This window comes from Falco cherrug, chromosome 6 (assembly GCF_023634085.1).
Source record: "Falco cherrug isolate bFalChe1 chromosome 6, bFalChe1.pri, whole genome shotgun sequence".
NCBI classification, from domain to species: Eukaryota; Metazoa; Chordata; class Aves; order Falconiformes; family Falconidae; genus Falco; species Falco cherrug.
Window position 1 is genome coordinate 52,592,515 of NC_073702.1, and position 25,913 is coordinate 52,618,427.

General features: G+C 42.8%; 1 protein-coding gene across 4 annotated transcripts; it reads left to right on the forward strand.

Annotated features, from left to right (window-relative positions):
* The first annotated feature begins 31 nt into the window (after positions 1-31).
* On the forward strand, positions 32-24,921 carry IL20RA (interleukin 20 receptor subunit alpha). 4 transcript variants are annotated; one of them, XM_055714611.1, is made up of 7 exons: positions 32-221; positions 15,261-15,390; positions 17,230-17,408; positions 18,097-18,272; positions 20,262-20,406; positions 21,042-21,103; positions 23,655-24,921. In XM_055714611.1, exons 1-7 carry the CDS (start codon positions 137-139, stop codon positions 24,561-24,563), a joined length of 1,686 nt encoding a protein of 561 aa, XP_055570586.1. In that variant the 5' UTR covers positions 32-136; the 3' UTR covers positions 24,564-24,921. The 4 variants fall into 4 exon arrangements, with proteins under 4 accessions (XP_055570586.1, XP_055570585.1, XP_055570587.1 ...); XM_055714610.1 differs by having other exon boundaries at positions 34-221; positions 20,964-21,103; XM_055714612.1 differs by having other exon boundaries at positions 88-221; positions 15,261-15,376; positions 20,964-21,103.
* The last annotated feature ends 992 nt before the right edge of the window (positions 24,922-25,913 follow it).

The window sequence follows — 25,913 nt, forward strand, 5'->3', positions numbered from 1 at the left end:
CCCCCCCACCAGCGCGGCGCTGCCCGCCCGGCTCCTCCTCCCCCGCCCTGCACCGCCCGCCCGCCGCCGGCCCCTCCCTGCCGTGCGGCGGCGGCGCAGGGGAGCGGGGTGCCCCGGGCCCGGAGATGTGACCCCCATGGACGCCGGCCAGCCGCGGCGGGGGGCGGCCTGGCTGCTGGTGCTGCCGCTGCTCCTGCCGCCGCCCCCCGCGGCGCACACAGGTAGGTGGCGGCGCTGCCCGCCGGTCCCGGCCCCCCGCCCGCGGGGGATGCGCGTCCCTGCCCGGGCGGGGGCGGCAGCCGGGCCCCCGCGCCGCCTCTCCGCGCCCGCTGAGCCTGGCACGGCGGCCGGCCGGGGCAGGCGGAGCAGCGCGGCCCCGCGGGCTCGTAGCGCCGAGGCGTGCCGTGCCGTGCCGTGCCGTGCCGTGCCGTGCCGTGCCGTGCCGTGCCGTGCCGTAGCGACCACGGCGCCGCCGGTCGGGCCCGGGCTGGGTGCTGTGTGCCGTTCGTGTTAGGCGGGAGCGCCTTGATTTGATGCCGGTACTGAGCTGGAAGGAGAGGGCTGGGTATTTCTGTGAAGTTGCTTCGTCTTTTTCGTTACTCCATAGTTACGCTGGAGTTAGGTTTTACAAAGCTGTGTGTTGATTTACTTTCAGCTGGAAGTTGATAGCATGCTCTTGAGATAGTCTTCACTGTATTACTGTATGTAATTCCCCACATACCTTCGGTGTTTGCTTTTTGCTTGACAGTCGCCATCCCCGGGAGTCCTGCCCGAGCAGTCGAGAGAGACATGATAACAAAAGGCAGGATGGGTTTTGACGGATCCTCAGCTCACGTGCCGGTGTCCTGAGCGCCTCTGATTCCCTTCTCCCACCTGGACCGGAGCACTGCTCCGGTGACAGCCGCACACCCGAGCAGACCGGGAGCAGCGAAGCTGTCAGCGGGGGCGGCCGTGGGAGCAGCTCCGCAGGGAGCGGTGCGCGGCTCGGCCGAGGGGTCACCGGGGGAGCGAGCTTGTACAGCGGAGCTGCGCGCTGTGTGTGCGTGGTGGGCGCCCTGCTGCTGCTGAAAGCATCACACGTATTTCCCTCGAGTATAAAACCAGGCAAGGCATTGCAGAGATTAGCAGATCTTCTGAGGGACCTACTCTGCCTTCACGCTGTTCTCTGCTGCAAATACTGCCTCCAAAACTACATGCATAAGGACAGAGTCTGCTCCCATTTAAATCCACAGCAAAACTTCCAGATCCTGTGACAGCTGGACATGGTAGTAAGGAGTGTTCTTCATACCCTCAGTGCTCCTGAGTAGCACCAGGTACTGTGTCCCAGCTAACTCCTGTGACAAACTATTCCGTTATGCACCAGGGATTTTGAGTGGCTTTCAGACCAATGCCAGCTTCTTTTCAGATAACTGACCTCGTCGTTTTCATTTTCTCTAAATCTGCTGATCGTCCGTGCAAGTGTTTGGAAAATCTGTATAACTGGCATTCAGTTGCCCTTTTTTTAAAACATTTAAAATTTGATTACAACTGGGTTTAATTTTTTGATTCCAAAGAAGGTTTAGAAAAATGTCAAGAGGGTGATGTTGGTTTTGTCTAATGGTTGTTGAAGGGAGAAGGGAATCTCTTTGCACATATCCTGAGGATAAAACCTAAAAGCTAGACATAATTTTAAGTTTTTGTTGACAGCACGGAAGGGAGAGCTGTGCCTTTCACTGAAGGCTTAGAGCTTCCATTTTCACCTCTTGCAGCATGAGACAGTAAAAGTTGGTCTAATTCAGCCTAGCAGTATATTACTAACAATGGAAAAATTACATGAGGTGCAGAACTGCAGTAGCAATGCTCCTGCTGTTTCTCTGAAGTGATAGGTAGAGGAGCCCCTTTTGGGTACTTGCTTCCAACAGAAGCAGCCTGGGTTGCCAGTCGCAAGCAGATGCAGTTCAGAAGGTACTGCAGTTGCCCTGAAGGCTTGGTCTGGTGCTGGAATAGGAACAGATTATACCAGGGCGCAGGTGCCGTGGAAAGCAGTTTTACAGCAGGACTTCACAGACTCAAATTCTTGCACCTTACAGGATCTGTGCTGTGCCCATCCCTTTGGGATCTTTTGTTGGACTCTTTTCTGAACTCTGTGGCAGCAGCACATAAATACTAACTTAGAGCTGGACCTTTGCAAAACATCGAGCAAAACACCTTTTCTTTTCACTGTGGTGTTAGTGGGTACAATTTTATCCTTACTGGATTACATCTGTTGTTTCAGCGGTCTCTGTCTGCATTTTATTCTAGGGCACTGCTGTCTAATGATCTGTGCCCACCTAACAGGCTATCTGCGCATTACCTGGTTTTGCACAGGACAAAAATTTCACTTGTTGTTGCACTTCTGTGGGATTTTTATAAACTAATGTTTCACCCACTGTTTAAAAATCTGTACTCTAGAGCAAATGAAAAAGTACAGACAATGCAAAATGGAAAAAAAAATTGGCAATTCATTGTTTAATCAACAGAATCAAGAAATGTAGCATGCTCCTCTTTAGCACATGGGAGAGTATTTTAATTTTTGCAAGAAATTTATAAGGATAGGAAGGAACATCCTGAATTTTTGAAGTAGAAAATAAATTTACCAAGCTCCATCTTAAATCCTTCCCCATGCTCTTCGTGGTGGTTTCCCTACTACATTCTTCTGCCGTTAGAGAAACCTTTAAATTTCTGGCCTGTAGAGTTCAGTCTCTGTCTTGTAGATCTGTACAGAAGAAAATGCAATGGATGCTACAATATATACTTATCTTAAGAAAGGGAAAAGAGCCTGAATGCTGGACTGCAAAACCAGAAACGTTTTGATTTATGTCAGGCATGTTTGTTATTACTATATTTAAGGCCTATTTACTGTTACCTTACAGATAAGGCATGTGATTTTGGAGCAAATCTCTCAATCATTTCACTTACTGTGTTTTTGCCTGTATTGTGACGCAGACTTGGAACTAGATTTCTTCTGGATGAAGCTGCTCTGGAAGTTGTGCTTCATCAGCATATCTAATGCAAGTAGAGCTAGTCCAGTGTTAGAAAGAGAAAACCTGAAATGTGTAGTGTAGTCAAGATTTTCTCAGTACCAACATTTTCATGTAACAGACTTGCTCATATTTGGTTGTATTACTCACTAACGTAGACACAGTCTTAGATTTCACTGGAGTTGGTACGTGGCTATACCATCTACATTTCTTATGATGGGACCTCGAAAGTTTTCCCCTTCTAAGGTTTTGTAATAGTTGCAAGAGTTGCTTGGTCTGCTTTGACACACCTGATTCAATTACTTGCGTTTCATCTTCTACTCTATCATATTTTTACTAATAAGTAGATCTGTATTTTGAGAAACAGCTTCAGACCTCCCTTTAAACAACTTTCAGTATGTTTTCTTTCACAGTTACTAGAGCCCTGAAAGGATCAAAATATCCCTTTTGATCAAGATGTTGTTCTGGAAAATACAGAATAAGAGGATGAAAGGGGTCATGGTATGGGCTTTGCAGTTAAACCATTGAGCTGGAGTTCAGGGACCACATTGATGCCCAGACATGTTAAAACCATCCAGAAGGTAGGCAGTATTCCAGTGCTAATAATCCACTTCCTTTCCTCCTTGCATTCCCACAGTGAATCCTTGAGAGGACTTCCTCAGGTCAGTATACATGCAGTGCTCTAAAAACTTGAAGACCCTGTGTGTGGGTGCTGCTCTGGGTTCAAGAGAAGGGAAGAGACTGCTGTTTGCAATTCACTCCCCCAAAAAGCTGAGGAGCAGAAGTGACTTGCTCAGCTTATTTTGATAGAAACAAAGCCTGACCAACCACTTTTATTCCTGCATGAAGGCATGGTCTTTGAGCAGCAGCCATAATTTGTGACGGACACAAGTGAAATGCTTGGCTCTGAGCTGAGCAGTGCTGAGATGTTTGTGTATTTAAGGTACATTTATGATCTGTGTATTTAAGGTACAAGGTGATTTAAGGTACATTTATGATCTGAGAAGAGGCTGATCAGTTGTGTAGACACAGCCAGTAAGTATCAGCTAAAGTATTGAATAGCGTACTGGAGCATCAGATTATTTAGTGTGTAAGACATGCAATGTGCACTTAATAACCAGGTTAATCACCCTGTGGATATAATCTGTGCTATGTACTGGGAAGTTTATAGATTGCATTTGAAGTGATGGTTGTATGTTACCCAGACACAGGAAGAACTCAAAGGCAATTGTTGTCTTTGGTTAGCTAAATGATTCAAAGAAGAAAAAACATGTTCATGCAACAGTAGAGGTGGGGAAAGCAGTGGGGAAAAATACTGTAAAATATAAAGATTTTTGAACCCTCAGAAAACTTGACAATTTTATGCATGCAGTAGTTTGTATTACCTGGTATATGTCTATATGCTCGGCAGGATTGAACTGCATTTGTGGTGGTGGTAATCTGTGCATTTACCGGAGAGGGTATTAATCTTCAGTAGTAAAGAGTGGAAGTATATGGGAGGGCTGAGCTCAGTGCTTTTATGTGCTGTTTCCTGGTGCTCTGCCAGTGCGAAAGAAGAATACATGTAACATAGAAATAAATAAAAAGGGATATTGGCATAAGGAGAACTGCAGTATGTGAAGGAGTGTCATATTCATATAGTTGAAAGGCTCATCCTTGTCTTCTCATCTCCAACTTCCAGTCTCATGCCAGGCTGTTTCAGACAATGCTGCCATCTCTGCCCTAGTGCTTGGCTTTGCTTATGATTTCCACAACTTTACAAATTCTTAATGCCTGTCAGTTAGGAATGGATTTGGTTAAAGGAGGTAGTTAATTCTGTAGAGACATTACCAGTACTGCTGGGATCTGTGATTAAGGTCCAAAACTTAGATGTGCATTGCAATTCCCCATGCAGACATTCAGGTTCACCATTGTCACGCATAACCTTACCCTTCCGTGGCTGTTGTTCTCTAATGGCCTTTATAGTCTTAATTCCAAGAGAAGAAGGTGGTTAGGATTACTCAAGCCATTTGTGCATGTGTGGTTCCAGTTTATGTTTGTTTTTATAGTTGTGGCTTGTACAGATTGATTTCTGCTGATTGATTTCTCTCCAAGAAGTGGTTGATTACAACTCCAGGATTAATAGCTGAGAGAGAGACAAGATCACCCTTTATGAGCCAAATGAGCTCCCATATTTTAAGAAGCTTAGCTTCTGAGCCTGAGTTCTGGAAGCCAGGCTCATCTCTAGACAAAAACGAGGTTTTACTGGAGAGCTGTGTTTAAATGAAGTACAGATCTGTTTGTGCTTTATACTTGGTGTACCAGAAACTTGCAGTTTTTTATCCACTGCTCATGCTATCTTGAAAACAGTACAGTAAAATTAGGCAAGTCAGAAAGAATAAGAAACAACTTGTGGGACTGGAGGTATGGGGTAGTTCACATATGAAGAGATTAAATAAAGCCTTTTTCATTCCTGTGGAAAACAGATGACTTTTCTTGTCTGCTTGACTACTACAAGAGTATTTTAGGGTCAATGAAGGGACAGGAGGAAGACTGTAGTCTCTTCCTCCCTCCTTTATACCCCAGCACCATGAGTTAAATCTCACTTCATGGCTTAGCTATTATTCAGCCTTCCATTTTCCACTCCTGTTTCTGTGATGAGAACAGGAATGTGTCCAAAGAGAAGAGAAGAAGAATGTTGCTTTAGGAGGTAAAAGGATCTTGCATGCTGTTACCAAGATTTATATATTTGAGCTTAATCACACTCCATGCGTAAGAACACACGCAAGTAGGTATTACGGCCCTTGGATGAAAGGAGTTAATTTATTTTCTACTAGTTTCTCAAAGGCTGGAGGGAGCAGGTGAACTAGTCTCTATTATTGCATCTGGTTTGCAAAAGACTTTACTTCTCTTGGCTTTCCTTACCTTTTCTGAAAGTACATCAATATCCTGCTCTTAGGGGGTACTGTAGTCAAAATAGTAATGTACAGGATGTGGCTCAGAAGCACTGAAAACACTGTGCCCTGAGAAGGCTGAGGCACGTGTAATTGCTGACAGGGCTTTTTCCCACTGTAGGAAGGTAGCAGACAGGCACAGAAATAGACTTGTTTGACTCTCCGTGTCTAAATCAAGTTGCAGTAGCTCAAACATGGCCAAGAGTGAGCTTCTCCACTAGCCTGGGCGATGGGCAACTTGTCAAAATGTGTTGGGAGTTCCCATGAACATCAGCAGCACTGCACTGTCCCAGGGTCCAGCTGGGCACGTTTCCACCTTTAACACTATTTCCGAGGCAGTGTTTCCTATCTTACATGTAAAAGGTGTTATGCTGAATAACTTCCTTTGTACAGCAAAATCACTTTAAATCTATAGGCAGGTAAATGAGTCTAAAAACCATGACTGGTGGTTTTCACAAAGAAATGGTTTCTGATAACAGGAAAGATACTAAAAATACTACCATACCTATAATTAGATACTGACTTGTTCTTATCTGAAATTACTGTGGGACACGCTGAACAGTCATACAGTGCCTCAAAACACACCAGCCCATACCTAACAGGAGAACAACAGAAATGGGTGGGCGCCCCAGGAAATCTTCATTTCTTGTGAGTTCTCTACAAGCAGTTGCTTCCCAGAGGTGCTTATGTCCTTGCTCATCTGTGGGGAGAAATGTAAATGTGGGGCACAACAGGGAAAAACAATTCTGTGAGTGCTTCAGACAGCAGATATGCTCAGCAGGCTGCCTCACGTCTGCTGGGGTGTTGCCAGCCGGTTTCCAGCGCCATGCAAGAGATCAAAACTAGGGCTGTGCTGGCTGTCCAACAGGGTCACCTTGAAATTGCCTCTTTCTGTTTGCAAGCACTGGCTGGGGACTGGAAAGAGGCCCCTTACAGTCATTCAGACAGGGGTGGCTGTGTGACCGTGGCAGCCCAGTTGCCTGCGAGAGATGAGGCTTTGCAAACCTGCTAGGAGTGCTGGTCCTTCCTCTCGGATCTCAGATGCAGGAGGTGTCTGAGTTGCACCACGACTCCTCAGAGGACTGCCTTTCCCTCAGAAATCAAGTGCTTATCCTCCATTGACATCACACTCGATTTCCTGCCCGAGGGAAAATGTAGATTCAGAATCAGGGGTTTCACTAATTAAATTAGTTTGGACTCCCAAGAAAAGCAAAATCCCTTCTCTAGACAAGCCATCAGTAGGTCAGAGAGCAAGGAGTGACACCTGCTAGGCAGTAAATATAATGCTGTCAATTCTAATTGGACTGTTGTTGCCTAATAGAGATATTAGCCAGCATTAAGTGATGAAAGCCAAAACTAATTTTTGCTCAGTTTCTGTGTAAAAAAAATAGGTATTTTATACAAAGATGGATTAGGAGAGTTCCAAAATGTGGTGTGTCAGGACTCGGCTGATAACTGTCACACAGCATGATTGTTAATATTTCAAACAGAAAGCTTACTTAACCTTGGGTATTTTGTAAAACAAATCTAAGATGTCAGAGGTATTCTAATTAAGCTTTCATTTTCTTGGCTGTTGGGTTGTGGTTGATCTAAGTAGTAATAAATGGTTAATGCTAAACATGTTCTAGGGAGAAAAGAAAATCCTCAAAATTACACACTGGATAGTCAGGCTATTTTAAATATTTTATATAACTTCAAAACATCAGTTTTAAAAAACAGCTATTGTGTTATGGAACTGTGTCAACAGTGGGCTTTTACAATCAGTTCTTTTTGACAAAAAATGTTTTTGCATTTCAAACTTAACAAAAATGATTCAATTGGTTAATTAAAAATAGAAACAACAAACAGTAAATACAAAACACCTCTGATGGAGCATGACTCAGAAAGCCTTGAAGGGGTTGCGAGTAATATTAGGCAAGCACACCTTGAATTCCACTCACCTTGGTTCAGGCCAGTATTGATCACTTGGAGTTAATAGAAAACATACTTACAATCACTTTCTCCTGCTGGAGCGCATCAAGGAAAGGTTTTTGCAGCAGGGCATGGTTAGGTAGTGTGAGCTCTGCGCTTGCAGTTGCAAACATTCTACACAGTGGGAAGAGAATGCACTTTATTTCATTTCTGTCATACAAGTTAAAAAAGGAATGGATGTCAGCTGCCATGGCCCTCTCCAGCTGTCTCCTAGCAAGCCTTCAACAGACTGGGAAGACTTTCTCCTTTGTGAAGTTAGGTCTTCCTGGACTGGCTGAAATGTTCTTTGACTGATATTCTCTGTGGAGGTGTTTTTATAAGTTAGGACATTGTTTGGATAAGTAAATGCAAGGCATCACATGGAGGAGAACATGTCAGGACAAGCCGCAGCTTCAGTCCCGCTTCTGCATCTCTGCCATCTGTAGCTCCGCTCATGTTTTTTCCCTGCATGAGCGGAGCTCCTCAGGTTCAACTGTCTGCAACGGCAAGCGTGCCTGTTCCTGCAAAAACAAACCCCGCGTGCCCCAGTCTCATCCTTCTCCCCGCGTTTCCCCACCTCTTCTGTCATGCCTTTCCATCTGCTCTACCACCTGTTTGTTATGTAGTCTTACATGTCCCTTTCGTCACATCGCATTGCGTCTTTCTCTGCCGGGTGCCCCCCGCGCAGGCGGTGCTGGGCTCTGCTCCTGAGGGCAGGGCTGAGCTTGGCGGTCAGCTCTGGGCGCTGTTGTGACTTGGAGGAAATCACCGCGGTGCTGCTCCCCGCATTCCCGTGGCGCTGCTCAAGTCTAAGGGTTTCGCTAGCCCAGCTTCACAGCCAGCGGTCCCACAGCTCCAGCAACCCACCAGGAGAAAGGCAGCTAAGATGTGATGACTCCTGCCTGCCTCTCCTCCTCCTCCTCCTCCCCTTCCTCGTTATCCAGCCCATTGAGTCTGAATCTGAAGGAATTGGCACAGAGAGAAACTTTCAAGCCCATTCAATTAAAAAAAAAAAAAGTTTACTTATTTGTTTAAATTGTTACTAAGGTGACTAATAGCAGGTAATAGCATCTGCTGGCATGTGTTCTGGCTTTGCTGGGTTTCTCTTCCTCTCCATAACTTCTGATCTCCAGTGCTGGCGCGGTGCCCCTGTTTAGCCCTTGGTGTACTCCCTCGCATCCCTGCACAGCCAGTGCTGCTTGCTTGAGGCTGCAGCTGTGTCAGAAAAGGCAGCCCCAACCCTCTGCTAGTGAGTGCCACCAAACATGATGCTGAATGGACATTTGTTCTGAGTATGACTATTTTGATGTTATGCTTAGGCATGTGTTTGAGGGAATGTTTTTCCCTGAGCACAACATAACCAGTGAAACAGATGAGCTGGAGGAAGAAGAGAGAGCAAAAATTCCTTTAAAAATGAAGAGCGGCAGCACAGAAGGAGCAAGCAAGATTTCACAGGAGTTTGGTGGAAGTCACCCAAACCTGAACAGAAAGACTAAAGAAAGGGCAGTGGCTTACAGCATCACCAGAAACAAATGTTTGGTGTTCTGGATTGCTCCTAAATTTCTTGGTGCTTCACTGGCGGGTCTAAGCTCCCAGTAGGAAAAGGTGAATCGAGGACTCAGCCTGTTTCAGAGATCGCCCTCTCTCTGAGGTGTGTGTTTGGATTAGATCCGTGGCCTTGAAGTGGCAGCTGCAGATGGTGAAGCATGGGGCACGCCTGCAGCGTTGCTCTTAAGTTCAGTGCCCAGCACAAAGGAGCCAGTTCCATCAGTGTCACTTCCATACACACTTTGGTATAAGAAAATACAACAGCAGTTGAAGCTAAGGTCTCTGTCACTGTCAGAAAAGGAGTTTATCTTTTAAATTCTGGGACGACGGTAGGGAAGGGGTCCCTGGCTTTTACTGCTGTGGCTGTTGGGAAAAGCTGTGTTGCAGTAAAGCTGGCCTTTCTGTCTTAGGTCTTTCCACATCACTCACTGTCTTAAATTATATCTTATGGTTTTCTGTAGAAGCCCTGTGACCTTCTTTGTTGTTTTATTTTATTGGATAGTTTGGTGTTTTCACCCTTGTAGCCGTGACACGGTAAAATACCACAGATCATGGCTCTGCTTGAGAGCAGTACAGTCAACAACAGCACTTACACAGCAGGCATTTCTGAGCCCAGAGGTCAGCTTTCGGTGGGTCCTCTGCCTCCTCTCCACCCCAGAACTTCAGCCAGTGTACAGAAAAAATACCTACGTTTTTATGTATTTATGTATTTTTATGCTTTGCAGCTTCTAGGTTACCCCACTCAAGTGAAGAGGTAACAAACCTGTTTATAGCGAGAGGGCATGGGTGGCTGCGGCTGTATTTGTTCTGTAGCATCGACGTTAAGCACAGCTGTTTGTCACTGAGATAGGTGGTGCCTCCTAGCCGATAGAAAGCAGATACACTGAATGGGCAATAGTTGTAACATGGAAATTATGTGTATTTATACTTGTGTTTATATATGTGTGTGTATGCATGTGTGTATAGATAGGTACGTATGGCTATAACCAAAACTGAGCTCTGAACAGTGCCGACTTGAGCAAGGTGCATAACTGGCAGGGAGCTCTATGCAGCTAAAACTGACCAGGATTTTAAACCCAGCAGACACTTTCATAAAGAGAAGATGAGGCACCTGTCATGCAGTCTTTTACTCATGTCAATAATCTCACTGACGTCAGTGGGGTTTTTTTGCTCATATGTGAAGGTGTTTTCAGGCTAAGCATGTCTATTTTGGAAAGTCTTGCAATAGCTTATTCTAAGATCAGGACTTGGCTCTTCCTTGTGGTGGTGAAGTTTGCAAGCCTGTATTACTACTAATATATTAATATTTATTTCCAGTCCAGGTGTGCAGAGTCATGAATATGTAAAGAATGATATTACTCAAGGTTTGATTTACCGTGTTTCCAAAGACAGCAATAACAGCTCCAGATTTTTCCATGCAAGAAATAAACTGACTTCGTGATGCTGGGAAGTGATGACAGCCATTGCATACTATCAGTGAGGTAGAATAAACCTAGCAAAGCAAGATGTGCAACTGCTTTCTGCTCTCACATTGGCGAATATGAACTGAAAATACTCAGTGCAACACCTATGCTTTTAATTCTGTTTAATGGGAACAAAATCAGAATATAACAGAGTATATTGTATTTAAATACAAGATATTGAAATATTCAGTTGGTGTGTATACTTGAGTCCTTTCCTGACTGATCACCATGGAACGAACAAGCTCTGTGTATGATCTATTTTCTATAATATAGAATAGATAATACACGTATAGATCAGCATGCCTCCTGATACTGTTGAGCACTGAAAAGACATGAAGGAGTTTATTCTTAACTCTTCCTGGAGAAACAGGGGAGTATGGCAGTCTTATTCTTGTTTTAAAGATCCTGAATTGAGGCATAAAAAACCTACACAATTTGTTGTAAGGGCAAACAGAAGCCTTTACTGAAGGGGCAAGACCAGAAATAGAAATCAAATTTCTGCTTTTGCAGCTAATGGAAAGTTAACGGTCTCGGTCCCTCTGCCTTCCAAATCACACTGAGCTGGGGCAGGTGGGAGCATGCTGGCAGTGTGTGATGCTTCTGATCTTGTAAAGATACAGCCTGTGGGTTCTGCGTGCTGAGATTGGCTCATCTGCTGCAGTCAGTGCTTCTGTTTCAAAACTGCATTTACCACAGCAGAAACCACAGTGGGAGGAGAGAAATTTAAAAAAAAAAAAAAAAGGACAAAAAATCACCTTTACATGTTAACTAGTTTAAAAATATTTTAATGTATCGGATAAATACAAGGGCATGTAGTGACAGGGCAAGGGGGAATGGCTTATAACTGAAAGATGTAGATTAGCTATAAGGAAGAAATTGTTCAGTGTGAGGGTGGTGAGGATAGGAACAGGTTGCCCAGTGAAGTTGTGGATGCCTCATCCCTGGAAGTGCCCAAGGCCAGGCTGGATGGGGCTTTGAGCAACCTGGTCTAGTGGAAGGTGTCCCTGCCCATGGCGGGGGGTTGGAACTAGATGATCCTTAAGATCCATTCCAACCCAAACCATTCCATGATGCTATGACTCTTGCTACTTTAAAATGTGCTTGAGGAATGTAAGTGTTTTTATGCAATGATGGACAAATGTAAAAAAGTGCATAGAAACAAAAACTATTTAGAAACCTGATGGAACTAATTTCCTTTGTGATGAGTTGGCTGCCTCTGTCCACTTCAGTTTGGTGACTATGTATTAGCCTAATAAGCAGTACACATTTTAAAAACTTTTAAAGAAAAAATGTGTGAAAAATGAGCTATTAGCTGCCAAGGATGTGTTTAGCTGTTCTGTACTGGATTCAGCAGTACCCCTGCCAAATTTATTACTACACAGTGTGTAGTAATATCAGATAGTATAAGAAAACCTATCAAAATGGGGCTGGAAGTGACCTTAAGAGATCACCCAGTCTGGCCCATTACCCCTAGATAGAATCGGCTAAAGTAGTGTCATTTCTGGCAGATGTTTTTCTAATTTGCCCTTCAAAACATCCAGGAGCCTTCCAGGGTGACCCATCTTTACATATTGCTCCTCTTCCCACAAGGGGTTGCTCCCAGTGCCTCCTTGTTGAAACTGAATTCTGTTCCTTTTCCTCCTTGTTCACGGTAGATAGAGGACAGATTATCCTCCTCATGTGAAGCCTTACAGTGTTCCCCACCACTCCCTGGACAAGACAAGGTGCATCTCTGAGAAGTTTAACTGCTGAGGAAGCAGAGATCAAGGCTGATGGGCTTGGCCACCGTCTCCACTGGAAGGAGAGAGATGCACCCAGTATGGTCCGTTCTGACTAGAGAGATGAACCAGCCTATGGAAGAGTTTATTTTCCTTTGCTGTTTATGAGCATTGCAAAGTAGATGCCTAGCTCAGAGCGCAAGTTACCAGGGACAAACCTCCTCCTCATCTGCTGCTGTTTAAGGGGAGAATTTTTAAAATCTTTCCTCTGGAGGATTTTGGACTGTGCAGTATATGCTGTATTCTCCTTCAGACTCTTAATTTATTCTTAAGTCTCTCCTTGTTGGCCTTTTTAGTTTTTCCTCATTGTTTTTAAGTGAGAAGCCTTTTATGGCTTTGATTTACAGCAATCTAAGAAAATACCTACATTGTATTTCCTCCTACTTGGGAATTGCAACAGAAAGTTTGTTTGTGCCTTAGTCTCTCCCTCCCTTTCTACATGGATTGCCTGGTTGCCTTTCTTAGGGCTTGGGTGACTTCTGATTGTATTTTTAAAAAAAAAACCACTTCTTTGGTCATTGATTATGCAATTGATGGGTTTCCTGTAGTCTCATACACTTCGGTGCTGAGATGTGGTACAATGAATGAAACTTAATGCATGGATGATTTCTTGTAGTCCATATGGTGCAGGTTTTGGTTTGTTCTACTTAGCAGCATGCACATTAGTGGTTTGGGAGCTTCTTTATTTTACTGGATAGATGTTACACATTTTAAATTCTTCTTGGCTCTCTTGGGCAGTTTCATCTTTACGTTTGAATCAGTTTCACCTAAAGCAGTTGCAGAGAACATTTATTTTGGGGAAAATCAAAACCTTTTATTTTTCTAGATCCTGTATCTCCCACTTAGAAGCAAATGTTAGAGCAAGGCAGATTCCTGGAGGTCTCTTTCTGCTGCTTTTACATCCCCTGGCATCCTGAAACTTCTTTTATGTCATTATAATTGGGTCTGTAGTTTGAGCTCTTACAGGATGTCACTGGGCACTTCTGTGTCCGAGTGTTCAAGGATGTGAGACTTTCTACATACTTTTGTAAATAAATAAGCTTGCCCAAAGGACTATACCTGATGAAATTTGTCCTCAGACTAGAAAAAATTCGAAAGCTACTGAACACTAGCTAAGTGCTAGAGATAAAAGAGAGCAACATTAGAAATACCCTCCATAAACAGCTTTATGATCTGAAGATACAGGTGAAGGCACACACCAGAGTGTTTTGAACATTAACATACACCTAGAGGCTTGGAAAACCCGGAGTTTCCACCGACAGTTTAAAGTAATTGGTCTCTACAGAATTGCAAGGAGATGGTGTCAATAAATGTATTGAAGAGAAAAGCTTTTGTTTGGCTCAGAGACAGCTAGAAGTCAGCAAGTTGATCAGGAAAATGGTGGTGACTTTTACTTACAAAAGCAACTGTATGTTCCATATACAGGAGGATGAACATTATTACTCTTGTAACAGTGAAATATACTACAAAAAACCCCCTAAGATGCTTGCAGAAGTAACAAAGGTCAAGGACTATTCATTCAGACAGGTTCCCACTGTTTGTGTTAATATGCTTTATTTCCCCCTTTCTTTGTTTCTTTTTGTTATCTTAAGAACAAGAATTGCATCCCTGGAGGAAGAGCTCAAAGGGTTTTGAAAAGTCCTGAAGAACCTCAGAGTCACTTTTTCTGTTCCCCATTATGCTCTTGTGGCCACTTGCAACGAGAAGCTCCTTCCCAGCAGATGCAGCTTCAGGGCTGGTCTCGGACTGACTCCCATGGGAGCAGTTCTCATGGCAGGAGGTGCTGGGGATTGAGTCACAAATTGGAGTTTGGGACTCTGCCCCTGGGCCCATCGGGCTGCATTTGGGCAGCAATTTAATGATGTGAGCATCTCCATTACATCACGAAGATGTGAAACTGGTTCCTTGAGAGTCCCAGACTTGCTTGTTTATTCATTGCAAAAGCTGGTGCAATAAAAAGCAATTTACGTGAGTGACCTAACAGAGAGTGTCCACTTTTGACTTTCTGGAGAATCAACACGAATTATCGCATGATGCTGGGGCTCTTGTGAGCATCCAGTCTGATTCTGCAGTGCGAAGTCATACTTAGGTTTGTAAAGCTGTGTTTGCAGTGGACTCCACATGCCTTTTTAAAAATGCCTGGTTTCTTTTTTAAAAGTTCACTCAGCTGCAAAAAGATTCTATTGAAGCATCAAGGATGTTTTTTACAATTTCCAGTGTTAAATTGTTCTGATACTTAACTACCTTTACAATTTTAAAAATGCATATCTCTTCTAGGCTGAACTTTTCTAGTTTTAGCTTCCAGTCCCTGGATTTTTCTATGCCAATGTCTGTCATACATGGCAAAGCCATTTTTGCTAAAGAAAAAACACACTCATACAGATGGAATTTGGGACTGCATTAGCTAGGGACACTTTTGAAAAAAATTAATTTCCATGGCCAACAACCTTGTGCTTTTAATGGAGTGAGAAAGGCAGTATGTAGAATTTTATGGCTTACTTAAAAATAAGTATCTTTTTGGTTAACTTGGAAGCATATGTATTTGCAGATTCTTAGTGTATACTGTCCCTTTCTTATTTTCTTTCTCAGGAGAGTTGTATTGTTCTTTGCCCAGCCCTAGGAACGTCCACTTTGAATCTATAAACTTGAAGAATGTCCTCCACTGGTCAGCACCAGAAGGCACAGGAGATGGAGTATTCTACAAGGTGAAGTATTCAGTGTAAGTTGACTTGTTTATTTTATCCCCCACTGATTTTTTATTTTAGCATTTTAAATAATAATTGAAAAAAACACTTTATGCGAGATAGAACTGCTAAAAGGTCAAGAAAGAAGAATTAAAATGTGGGTTAAACAATATGTTTTTCCACTTCTGGTACTGCTTACTTCAGATCCAGTTAAAGTATAAGGAGACTTTCTTCCTATGAAAGAAGTGTAGGATGCCACATGGAAGCTTTCAGGGCTGTTCCTGAGAAATGAGACAGAAGAACAAAGAAGGGCTGTGTTGTGGATTAACATCTGTACACATTAGACATCTGTACACATTGAAACAGATCTGGAGATACAGTATTTCATAGAATATTAACAGCACCCAGTGTTTCGTTGGTCTTTTCTAACACACCTAATGCCCACAGGTTTCTTCTGATCCTGCAAGCCTCTCTAGTCTAGGAGAAAATCCACTAAAGTTGTCAAGTATTGTAGAAAACAAAGTAATCTGATTGGAATCAGACCCTTATATTTTCAAGGTCTGCACCTTTGTAAGACATCGAGGAATCTGAATAAGGACCAGAATCCAACTCCTTCATTCCCACTGAGAGAGCACTGGGTCATTCTGAAGGACGATGCTGGAAGTTCAGCTCACAAATAGGTGTAGCACTGTTGTCGTGGATGATGTAATGTTCCCAAACTTCACCTCTAATATTTACGCTTCCCTCGATCTAGTAATGTTTTCATGACACTAAACCAAATGTAGATTTCTAGAAGTTTCCTGTAGCTTGAACTGGCTACTAAGAAAAGCAAGAAATTACTTCTGCAGTCAGAGACTGCAACCTCCTTTGCTCATATCTTGCTGTCTGTGCTAACATAGTCCAACTCCTGGAACAGGGGAGAGTGCTCAGTAATTATGGAATGAATGATAATTATGTAGAAGGTAAAATGCTCAGAGAGCGCTATCTGTGCTGACTGTGCAGGGTCAGCTGATCTGCAGAAGAGTCTGTAGTCATAGGTATGGGCATCTTTCACAATGAATGCAAAAATACTCATACGAGCCTCTACCTACCTAGGAGAGAAAGACCTTGAGCTAGGTGGAAAATGCTGGTGAGTGATACTTGTCCTGCAGTCACTCAGAAGCTCCACACACCCTTACTAATTAGCAGCCAAAGGGAAATTCTTAATAACATGAATTTGAGGAGCAGGAGCTTCTGAACAAATTCAGGCAGGAATTTTCCAAGGAAATCTGGATTTCTTCTACTAGTTTATAAGAGCTGGTTAGTACCGAGGCATTGTTGGTAGCAGGTATATGCCCCTTTTTTCAACTGTAAGGTTTTTGAAGTTTGTTGTATTCCAGTGGAGTCTGGCTGTAAAACTAGAAAAAGGAGTACCTGTCAGTAGTGAGTGGTCTCCTGCCCACTCATCTTGGAGTCCCTGAGCATCATCTGTCTCCGTACCCCAGGATGAGCCACTGACCATTCTGACAGAACTCTTTGTCTCTGTATAAATAATTATCCTGACTCTGTTATCGTGTGTTTAGAGTTTAAACAAAAGCTGTGGAGACTGAAGTTGAGAAATCTCTGGTCAGTGCAAGCAAAACTGGACTTGGACTGATATCAGTAACATCCCGGTTAGTTCCATATGGCCTCTTCTGGACAGGGCTGACTCTGATTTAAACTTGTGGAAATCTTGTGTTTTATCTCAGGTGAAGTTGGGAATTCCTTGAAATTGCAGATTTCTGTGAAACAAGCAAGATGTTTTATCAGCCGTAACACCAGTTTCTGTACTATATTATCAAGTGACTAATGTCATGGCAATAGCTTTTGTACCGCTCCTTTCTTTTTCAATATAGATACGGCATTGGCAAATGGATTAGAAAGCCAGAATGCAGGAATATCAACAGAACATGGTGTGACCTCTCCAGTGAGACTTCTGACTACGAAGAACAATACTATGCAAGCGTTAAAGCCTTCCTAAATGGGATGTGCTCTGACTGGGTGGAGACCACACGGTTCAACCCTCTTACAGACAGTAAGGAAAGCTAATCAAACAGCCAGATGTTCAGTGGCCTTAATTAATACTGTGTGCTCAGACTCATGTGCCTGCGTAGCCTACGGTATTTTAATTTTAACGTAAGGTTAGATTTTTTTTGCAGTTGTTTCACGTTTATGCTTTTGGCAGAAGTTACTGAAATAAACATGTTAGAATTGGGGTATATGTGTGTTATATATATGGTCGTATATATACACTGAATACTCTTATGCTGTGGTAAAGCTTTACTCAAGGCAAGTAAAAGCTGTGGCCCATTCACAGTGTAAAGAGCTCTGATTTTGAAAAGGCTTTATTAAACCAAGCAGTAATCATACTCTAGAGCACAATATCTCTTATCTGAGATGTATATATATACACACATATGATAATCTGAGAACATACTGGTAATTTAGCTTGTTTCAACAAATTGAGTTTCAAAGTTGTTTATTCTGCAGTCACAGGAATTCCTAAGCAAAATTCCCAGTCAGTGTTTGCCTTATCCCTGTAAAGATCCTCCTAGTTATCTGATAAAATAATTTTCTACCAATATAAGTGAATTGTTCGAAGTCCTACTTAGACTCTCTGAACCATTACAAAAATTTAATATCATCTTCTTTAAGAAACTGCATGGTCAAATCAGTGTGTCTCTGCTGTATTTTTCTGCATTTTGTACATGTTTATTTTCCAGCTAAAATTGATCCACCCATGGTAAGTGTATCTTCTACTGAGAAATCTATTTCAATCATTCTTACGGCTCCTGAGAAATGGAAGAGAAGTCCTGAGGGAGAATCCGTATCTCTGCTTCAAGTGTATCCTGGCCTGCAATATGATGTATCTGTCCTTAACAAAAAAACAAAGAAGCGGGTAAGTTTTGACAAGGCTCTAGAACTGCACCTACTAAATCTGTGCTTCTTGAAATGAATGCACTTTGTCTGTTACAGCAAGGATTGAAATAGGATTCATAGCTTTATAGGAATTGTAGGATCATTCACGTTGGAAGGGAGCTCAGGAGATCTCTAGTCCAGAGTCCTGTTCAAAGCAGGATCAGCTGTGAGCTCAGACCAGATTGCTCTTGAGTTTGTTCAGTTGCATCCTGAACACCTCCAAGGACAGAGACTGCACACCTGCTCCGCTCCTTGACTTTCCTCTTAGGGAAAAAAGTATTTCTTTATATCCATCTGAACCTCTCTTTCTGAACGTAAGTCCATTGTCTGGCATCGTCCCACCATTCAGTACTGTGAAGAGCCTGGTTCTGTCCTCTTGACAACCTCCGTGGCTGCTGTTAGGTCCCCCTGAAGCCACCTCCTCTTCCCCAGGTGGAACAAACTCTGGCCCCTCAGCCTCCCCTCACAGGGCACGTGCTCCAGCCCCAGTCATCTTGGTGATCTTCAACTAAACCCACTCCAGTTTGCCAGACCTTTCTGTACTGGGGTCAACAAAACTGGTCACAGCATTCTAGACATGGTATGATTAGCACTGAGTGGAGGGGGATGATCCGTCCCCTCCATCCACTCCCTCTTCTCCTGGGATGCTGTTGGCTTCCTTTGCTGTGGGGGCACGTTGCTGGCTCATGTTGAGCTTGCTGCCTGTCCCCAGTCCTCTTCTGCAGGGCTGCTCCCCAGCCAGTGAGTGTACTGGCAATACTCAAATCGTGACAAAGCGCATCCTTTGTCACCACATCTGAACATCTTAATTTGTCTGTTTCTGTGGATTTACATTTTATTAGCAAGTAGTAGTTCCCAGCATAAACACAGTAGAGGAGGAAGAGTTCAGTGATCAGTAACAAAAACATTCGTTCTTCTATACCCATCCTCCAGGCACAATCACTGTCTGGCAAATCTCTGAATTCTCTGAAAAGAGAACCTTTACACCAAAAAGGTCAGCTTCTGTCAAAAGGAGTATTAAAATGTCAAGATTAGCAATTGGAAGTTTTGGTTTTGGTTTTGTTTTGTTGGGGTTTTTTTTCCATATTGTTTGACATATAACAATTACTTTACTTTGGACTCTGAGGTCTACATAGCACCTATCTTTAGGCTCCTATCTTTATCAAACATCCCAATTAGAATGATTTTGTGGAACTGTGCTGTGTGCCTTTCATTGGTCTATGCGTCAGGACAGAGCTGGAGTGATGCTTTAGCTCTATTGCAACATCAGCATGAGAATGTGGGCTCGTGGTGGCATGTGGTCCTACTTCATATAAAGCATGAAATTGTTCAGTAGTTGTAGAAGAGTGACTGAACGGAAGATCAGTCAGAGAGGGTGTGACCTAATAAATAACTTGAGTTTTGATTGCCTTCAGAGATAAAAGGATGCAGCTGGCAGTTCTTACAGTATTATTCTTTCCAGAGAATTTCTTTGCTTGTGACAAAAGTTGTATATAAGATCTTAGAATCACAGAATGGTTTGGGTTGGAAGGGACCTTAACGATCATCTAGTTCCACCTCCCCTGCCATGGGCAGGGACACCTTCCACTAGACCAGGTCGCTCAAAGCCCCATCCAGCCTGGCCTTGGACACTTCCAGGGATGAGGCATCCACAGCTTCTGCTCAACCCCTTCCAGCGCCTCACCAGCCTCACATTGAAGAATTTCTTCCTTATAGTTAATCTAAGTCTACCCTCTTTCAGCTCTAAAGCTGTCCCCCTTGTCCTATCACTACATGCCCTTGTAAAAGGTCCCTCCCCAGCTTTCCTGTAGCCCCCCTTTAGGCACTGGCAGGCTGCTATAAGGTCCCCCCAGAGCCTTCTCTTCTCCAGGCTGAACAAGCCCAGCTCTCTCAGCCTGTCTTCATCTTCGCCTCTCTGTAACCAAGAAGTTAAAAGAGGAAAAAAATTATCTTTTTTTATGTCTTCCAGTGGTTCTTCTCCATCAGCAACAATACTTTGGTTGTGCCCTGGTTAGAACCTGGAACAGCTTATTGTGTCAGTGCACAGATACATGTAACCACACCACTTTTGCACAGTGGGTTCTCCAAAGAATATTGCATTGCTACCTTGAAAGGTATGTGTAAGCTGGCAAATTACAATAAGAAGATGCAAGGTATAAAAAATCACGGTGATGGAGTTTGTAGTCTTTTTATGTATCCATTCTAAGAGTGAAAGCTAGCATTGTTTTTCCCTTCTCTGTGCATTTGTACCAATGAAAAAAATCTTTGCCTTTAATAAAACATAGCTGGGATCTAGTGACTGTAAGGTGCATCAGTATTTTTGAGGAACAGGTTCTGCATTCTTTGAGCCTTAGTAAATGGAGAGTATTTTTTTACCTTGAATGGGATTTGGTAGTGGTAGAGCTGGGTCAGTCGGAAGTTAGCAACAGGAGAACCTGAGCAGGGGTGGGTTGCTAATTCTTTTTAGAATTTAATTTATAATTTAGATGATAATAAAAATTTCTCCTGTAGCTCAAATGTCTTTTTTTTTTTTTTAATTTCCTGCAAATTCCTTGTTTATCTAAAATGTTTGCATCCCATATCCAAAAAGCAGTGTGGTAAATGCACACATTACTATCCAAATACAGTAAAAAGTTGCTCAGTACAATGAAAACTTCTGTTTTGTTAACAGATAAAACAGCAGATGAGACTATAACGATCATATTTGGATACGTTCTGCCTATCATGCTGGCTGTCCTTTTTATTTCAGTGACATGCTACTGTGTGCACAGGTATATTCATGTCATCAAACAGAAACATCCAACAAACCTGGTAAGTGTTCTCTGTCGCAGGAGGTCACTGCTGACCTTGGCACTCACAGCAGAGCTGTGCATTTTCCAGGGCTCCAAGTCAGCTGGGAGGAAACCATGGCTAGCTGCAAATGAAAGCTCTAGTTGCCACTCAGATCAAGATAAGAACATCACATTGAGGGTTATTAAATGCCAGAAAAGCAGGGTAATAATTCAAGTTAGAAACTGTCTGAAAAGGTGAGCACATCTGAGATGACCAGAGCTAATGAGGATCAGAACAGAGCTGTTCATTTGGGAAGGGTCATTGCCATAAGCAAGGTCTGAGGGGCACTGAGGCAAGCTCTGTTAGGAGGTCACTACTCCCTAAATTTATATGGGAAGAAGCACTGCAGAGATTCAGTGAATAAAAATTATTAATTGGTTGAATTCGGAAACAGGAAGGGAAGATAATTAAGCAGTACCAAAACCCCATGATGTTTTCTTGTACTATTACTGGGTATTACCAGATTTTTCCACTTAATTGTGACTGTGGAAGGATTTAGCACGTGTGCATCATGCGTATAATTTAACCTGGATTTCAAGAATACTTTCAAATACTACATGATTTGCTAACACCCAAAAATGTATGAACAAACACATTCTTACTTAGGCAGCCCCAATACACTTTCTACATAAAAAATGTTTGCAAGTTTCTTGGAGCCGCAAAGTTTGTTAGTTTTTAGAAAGAACACATAAAATCTAAGAAATGTTACTGGTTTCCAGCTCATGAGCCCAGCAGAGCTTTCTCACAGCTGCCTCAAAACAAGTTGGTCAGCCGTAAACGCGCACTTACAGGGATGAACACTTTGTTGTTAATCGGATCTGACACCCTGGGATGGTATAAGGGAGTTGGCTTCAACCTGCTGATCTTTCTGAAGAAATCTAGAGCAGCACAGAGGCAGTAAGAGAAATGTTCACAGGGGGACTGTGGGTTCAGAAGGAGTAGAACAGCAACTGCTGCAGTGTGTGCAGATGTGCATGGAGACACCTCCTACACTTGACGAGGCAGCAGCTTTATCACAGGCTTGTGGAATTGCAGAGTGGTTTGGGTTGGAAAGGACCTTTAAAGATCATCTAGTCCAACTACCCCGCCATGGGCAGGGCATCTGGCTAGATCAGATTGCTCAAAGCCCCATCTAGCCTGAATTTGAACACTTGCAACGAGGGGGCATCCCCAACTTCTCTGGGCAGCCTGTTCCCTGGTGCCTTACCACCCTTGTGGTAAAGAAGTAAAGAATTTTTTCCTTATATCCAATCTAAATCTACCCTCTTTCAGGTTAAAACCATTGCCTCTTGTCACTATATGCCCTTGTAAAAAGTCCTTCTCCGTCTTTCTTATTCTTTATTCTTTATCCTTTATCCTGGGATGCAGAGCATGGTAGGGGGAGGTAGCTTGGTCTCCTTTGGAGAGCTAGCAGGACAGAGCTCTTTACAGTCCAAGAACGTAAAGGGCTACTGTGTGAAAAACTCCCACTCGATAGCAGACTAAACTCCGACTCCAGGAATTTTTTTCTCTAATAAATATGTAGTTTGTATGCTGGGGGTGGGTGGGTAATGTCTACTGCACTTTTTTATGACCACCTTGAAACTTGAATTTTATTCCTCCACCTCTGGATTCAGTGGATGTTAAGGTAACAGGTAATTAAAGACCTGGTATTTTAATGATACTCTCTGGCTTTCCCAGCCTACAGACTATTCCACATGGGTACCCCATGTGGTCAGGGGGAGGTGGGACAAGCAGTTCGTTTTGGTCCAGCACTTCTGACCTGGAGGAGCTTTCAGACTATCTGGTACATCGAGTAGTGGTCTTAGTCTTCCATTAAAGCTTGAAAGCACTGAAGTGCAGCTTCTGGTTGTTTTTCTATTGCACTTCCCTTTAGTGACTGCTTATACAGTATTTATTCCTGTTAGAAATCTTACTCATTTCAGGAAGATTCCTGTTGTTTAACTAGATGATTGATCACAGTCTCAAAAGCAGCCTGTGACAGAAGGCACAGTGCAGGCTCCATACGCTGCACTTCAACCTGATGTGTAGCTTCCCCTCTGAAAGGAAACCTGGTATTATTTAATTCTCTGTGAGCTGTGCCTTAACATGGTACCTGCCTCTGTGCTTGTGGGATGTGGTTTTGACTGTACTTCCTCTTTGCTGGTTGAAAAGTGGAATAGATTCTGTAATGTGTGACCCAAGGACAACTCATTTTCTCCGAAGTCACTTGGGTTTATGCTGGTGGAAACAAAATCAGAATTTGATAGAATTGCTCTAACCATTATTTTGACATGGAGAAGATGAGAAAAGGGATATTAGGGTTGGTCATAATATAGTTTTATTTTGGCAAGAATAAAAAAAGTGGAACATATTAACATGTATTAACATAGATGTTCATATGATGAACTTCCTCCTTCCCTAAATTGAAATAACCTCCTAATAAGGTCTAGCCTAGCCTTATCTTTTAAAAACATATGACAGTATAAGAAGCAGCACAATGATATTTTTATTATACTTCATTCAAATAAAAATATTTTTTGCTTTTCAGGTATGGCACTACACTGACAGATGCAAGGAAAAGGTTTTCATACCATGTGAACAAGTAGTGGTTAACCTTATCACAGTTAACGTGGATGAATACAAGCCATCTCAGGAATCCAATCATCTATCTGAAAAGAAAAGTCCCCGGTATTACACTGTTTACAATGGCACCAAAGGGAAGGATTTGCCTTCAAAAGAAGTGCTGGAAACAAAACACTTGCTTGATATTTCACACAAAGAGACTATTTTAGTGGAATGGGACCAAACTGGGAACTGGCCATCTTGTGGCCAGCCTGGAACAATGAATACTTCAAGGCAGAAGAATGCAGGGACTGTAGAGTATGAACATGATGTAAGGGCTGAAGATTTCAGTCCCATTCAGAAACTAGAAGAGAAGGCTTCTGCTCCCAGGGGACCACTAGGTGAGCCACAGGTTGCTTTGGGGGACTTGGTTAATATAAAAACAGGACAGCCATATTGCCCCCAACTAGATGTGAGGGCAGCAGACCCTTGTTTGGGACAGAAAATGGAGGAACTTAATTTGAAGATGGTTGATGCAGCAGGTGAACTGCCAGGTGAGACCCATATCAACTTGGTGGACTTGGATACGGAAGAATCTGGGCAGACATCCTATCCTCAACTGGAAAAAAAAGCACAGGTCCTCATGGAGAAAGAGAGTGAACAGACCATAGTAGTAGATTGGGATCCTCATACTGGAAGACTCTATATTCCTGCATTGTCCAGTGTTGAAGATCAGGTGTGTAAAGGGATATTCAAGTGTGATGATCCTGAAAAAGAGGGAATTTTGTCCAGATTGTATGAGAAAGAGGTACCTGACAAATCATCAGAGGACCAAGAAATGTATCTCCTGCAGTTCAAGGAACAATGGGGACTGCATGTAGAAATGGAAGACTGAACAAAGATTTTCTGAAATAGTTTAAAATGCAAAATCTTGTTTACTTTGCCAAAGAGAGTGATGGACTTAGCAGACCAAATACATCTTAATATATTGAAGTTTTTGGAGCCATCACAGTTGATAAGCTTGTCCACAAGGTGTTATTTATAACAGTTTCCAGGCGTAATATGAGTGATTTTGACTTTCATCATAAGCCTCTCAGGTAAAAGATGACGATTATGAAACTATCTTCTTTTTAAAAATACATATATTTTTACATGGTATGCCATCATGACTTTGACATTGTAATTCCTACCAAAACAAATTAGCAATGTTTGAGAGCAGTTATTTTTAGCAAATAAAAAGCAACAATATGACATTTTGCTGGGGTATTTCATGTCTCTTGACATAATGCGATCTTTTCTAGGTCTCAGTCCTGCTACTTGTAGTGGTTAGAGCTGTGGAAGAGCATTCTAGTATGGTTTTTTTTTTTTTTCTGTTTCCTAAATATTCTACTTAATGAAGCTCTTGTTTATTTATCTTGAAAGACTTGTCTGAGGTGCAGGGTCCCTTCCATACTGTGCAACGCAGATACGCGACCAGCAACAATTCTTTAAGCAGGTGTGCTTACAAGCTCAGCAGACATAAGAGAAGGCAGCAAGCATTAGATGTATTTTAAACAGGGGGAAAATATGGCACAAAGGGATTCAGAGAAATGCCTGTAATCTTACTAGATGGGCCATGTCTCACCCAGCCTTAGACACTCACAGCACAGCATCTGTATGACTCATGTCCTGCAAGTCTCTGTTCCTCTCCGACTACTTTAACAGCAGGCTGGCGTGACCAGGTCAGACAGGGAAGTCTGCCCCAGGCACACCATTGCTTCTCCAGACGCATCCCACTTGCTGCGGCAGACCCAGAAAGTAGACCCGTGGGCTTTCTTTTATTATCTGATGTCCTGACCAGGACTTCTGATACAAGTTCACTTTTTCTCCTTACCATGTGATATTTATTTAGAGTAGTAAAATTACAGGATATTTGAGAAATTACCTACTAGGGTACATGATATTTTGCTTTTCAAAGCCTATCTGTCACTTTTCCACCTAATGGGCCTTATTTTTGTACACCAAAAAATATCACAGTCATAATTTGTTTGGTTTTGAAGAAGAGAAGCAAAAAAAAAAAAAACCAAAACACCAAAACCCAAAAACTTTTCTATGGTGTTTAAAACTCATACCATCCAAACTAGATACATGGTTAGGTGTATTTTTGAAGGAAGACCTTTACCAATATCTTTTTGCTCAGGTAATGTTTTTGTTGTGTGGCCTCGGCATTTTCTGTGACTATTTGTCCTCTGAAATATTTCAATTG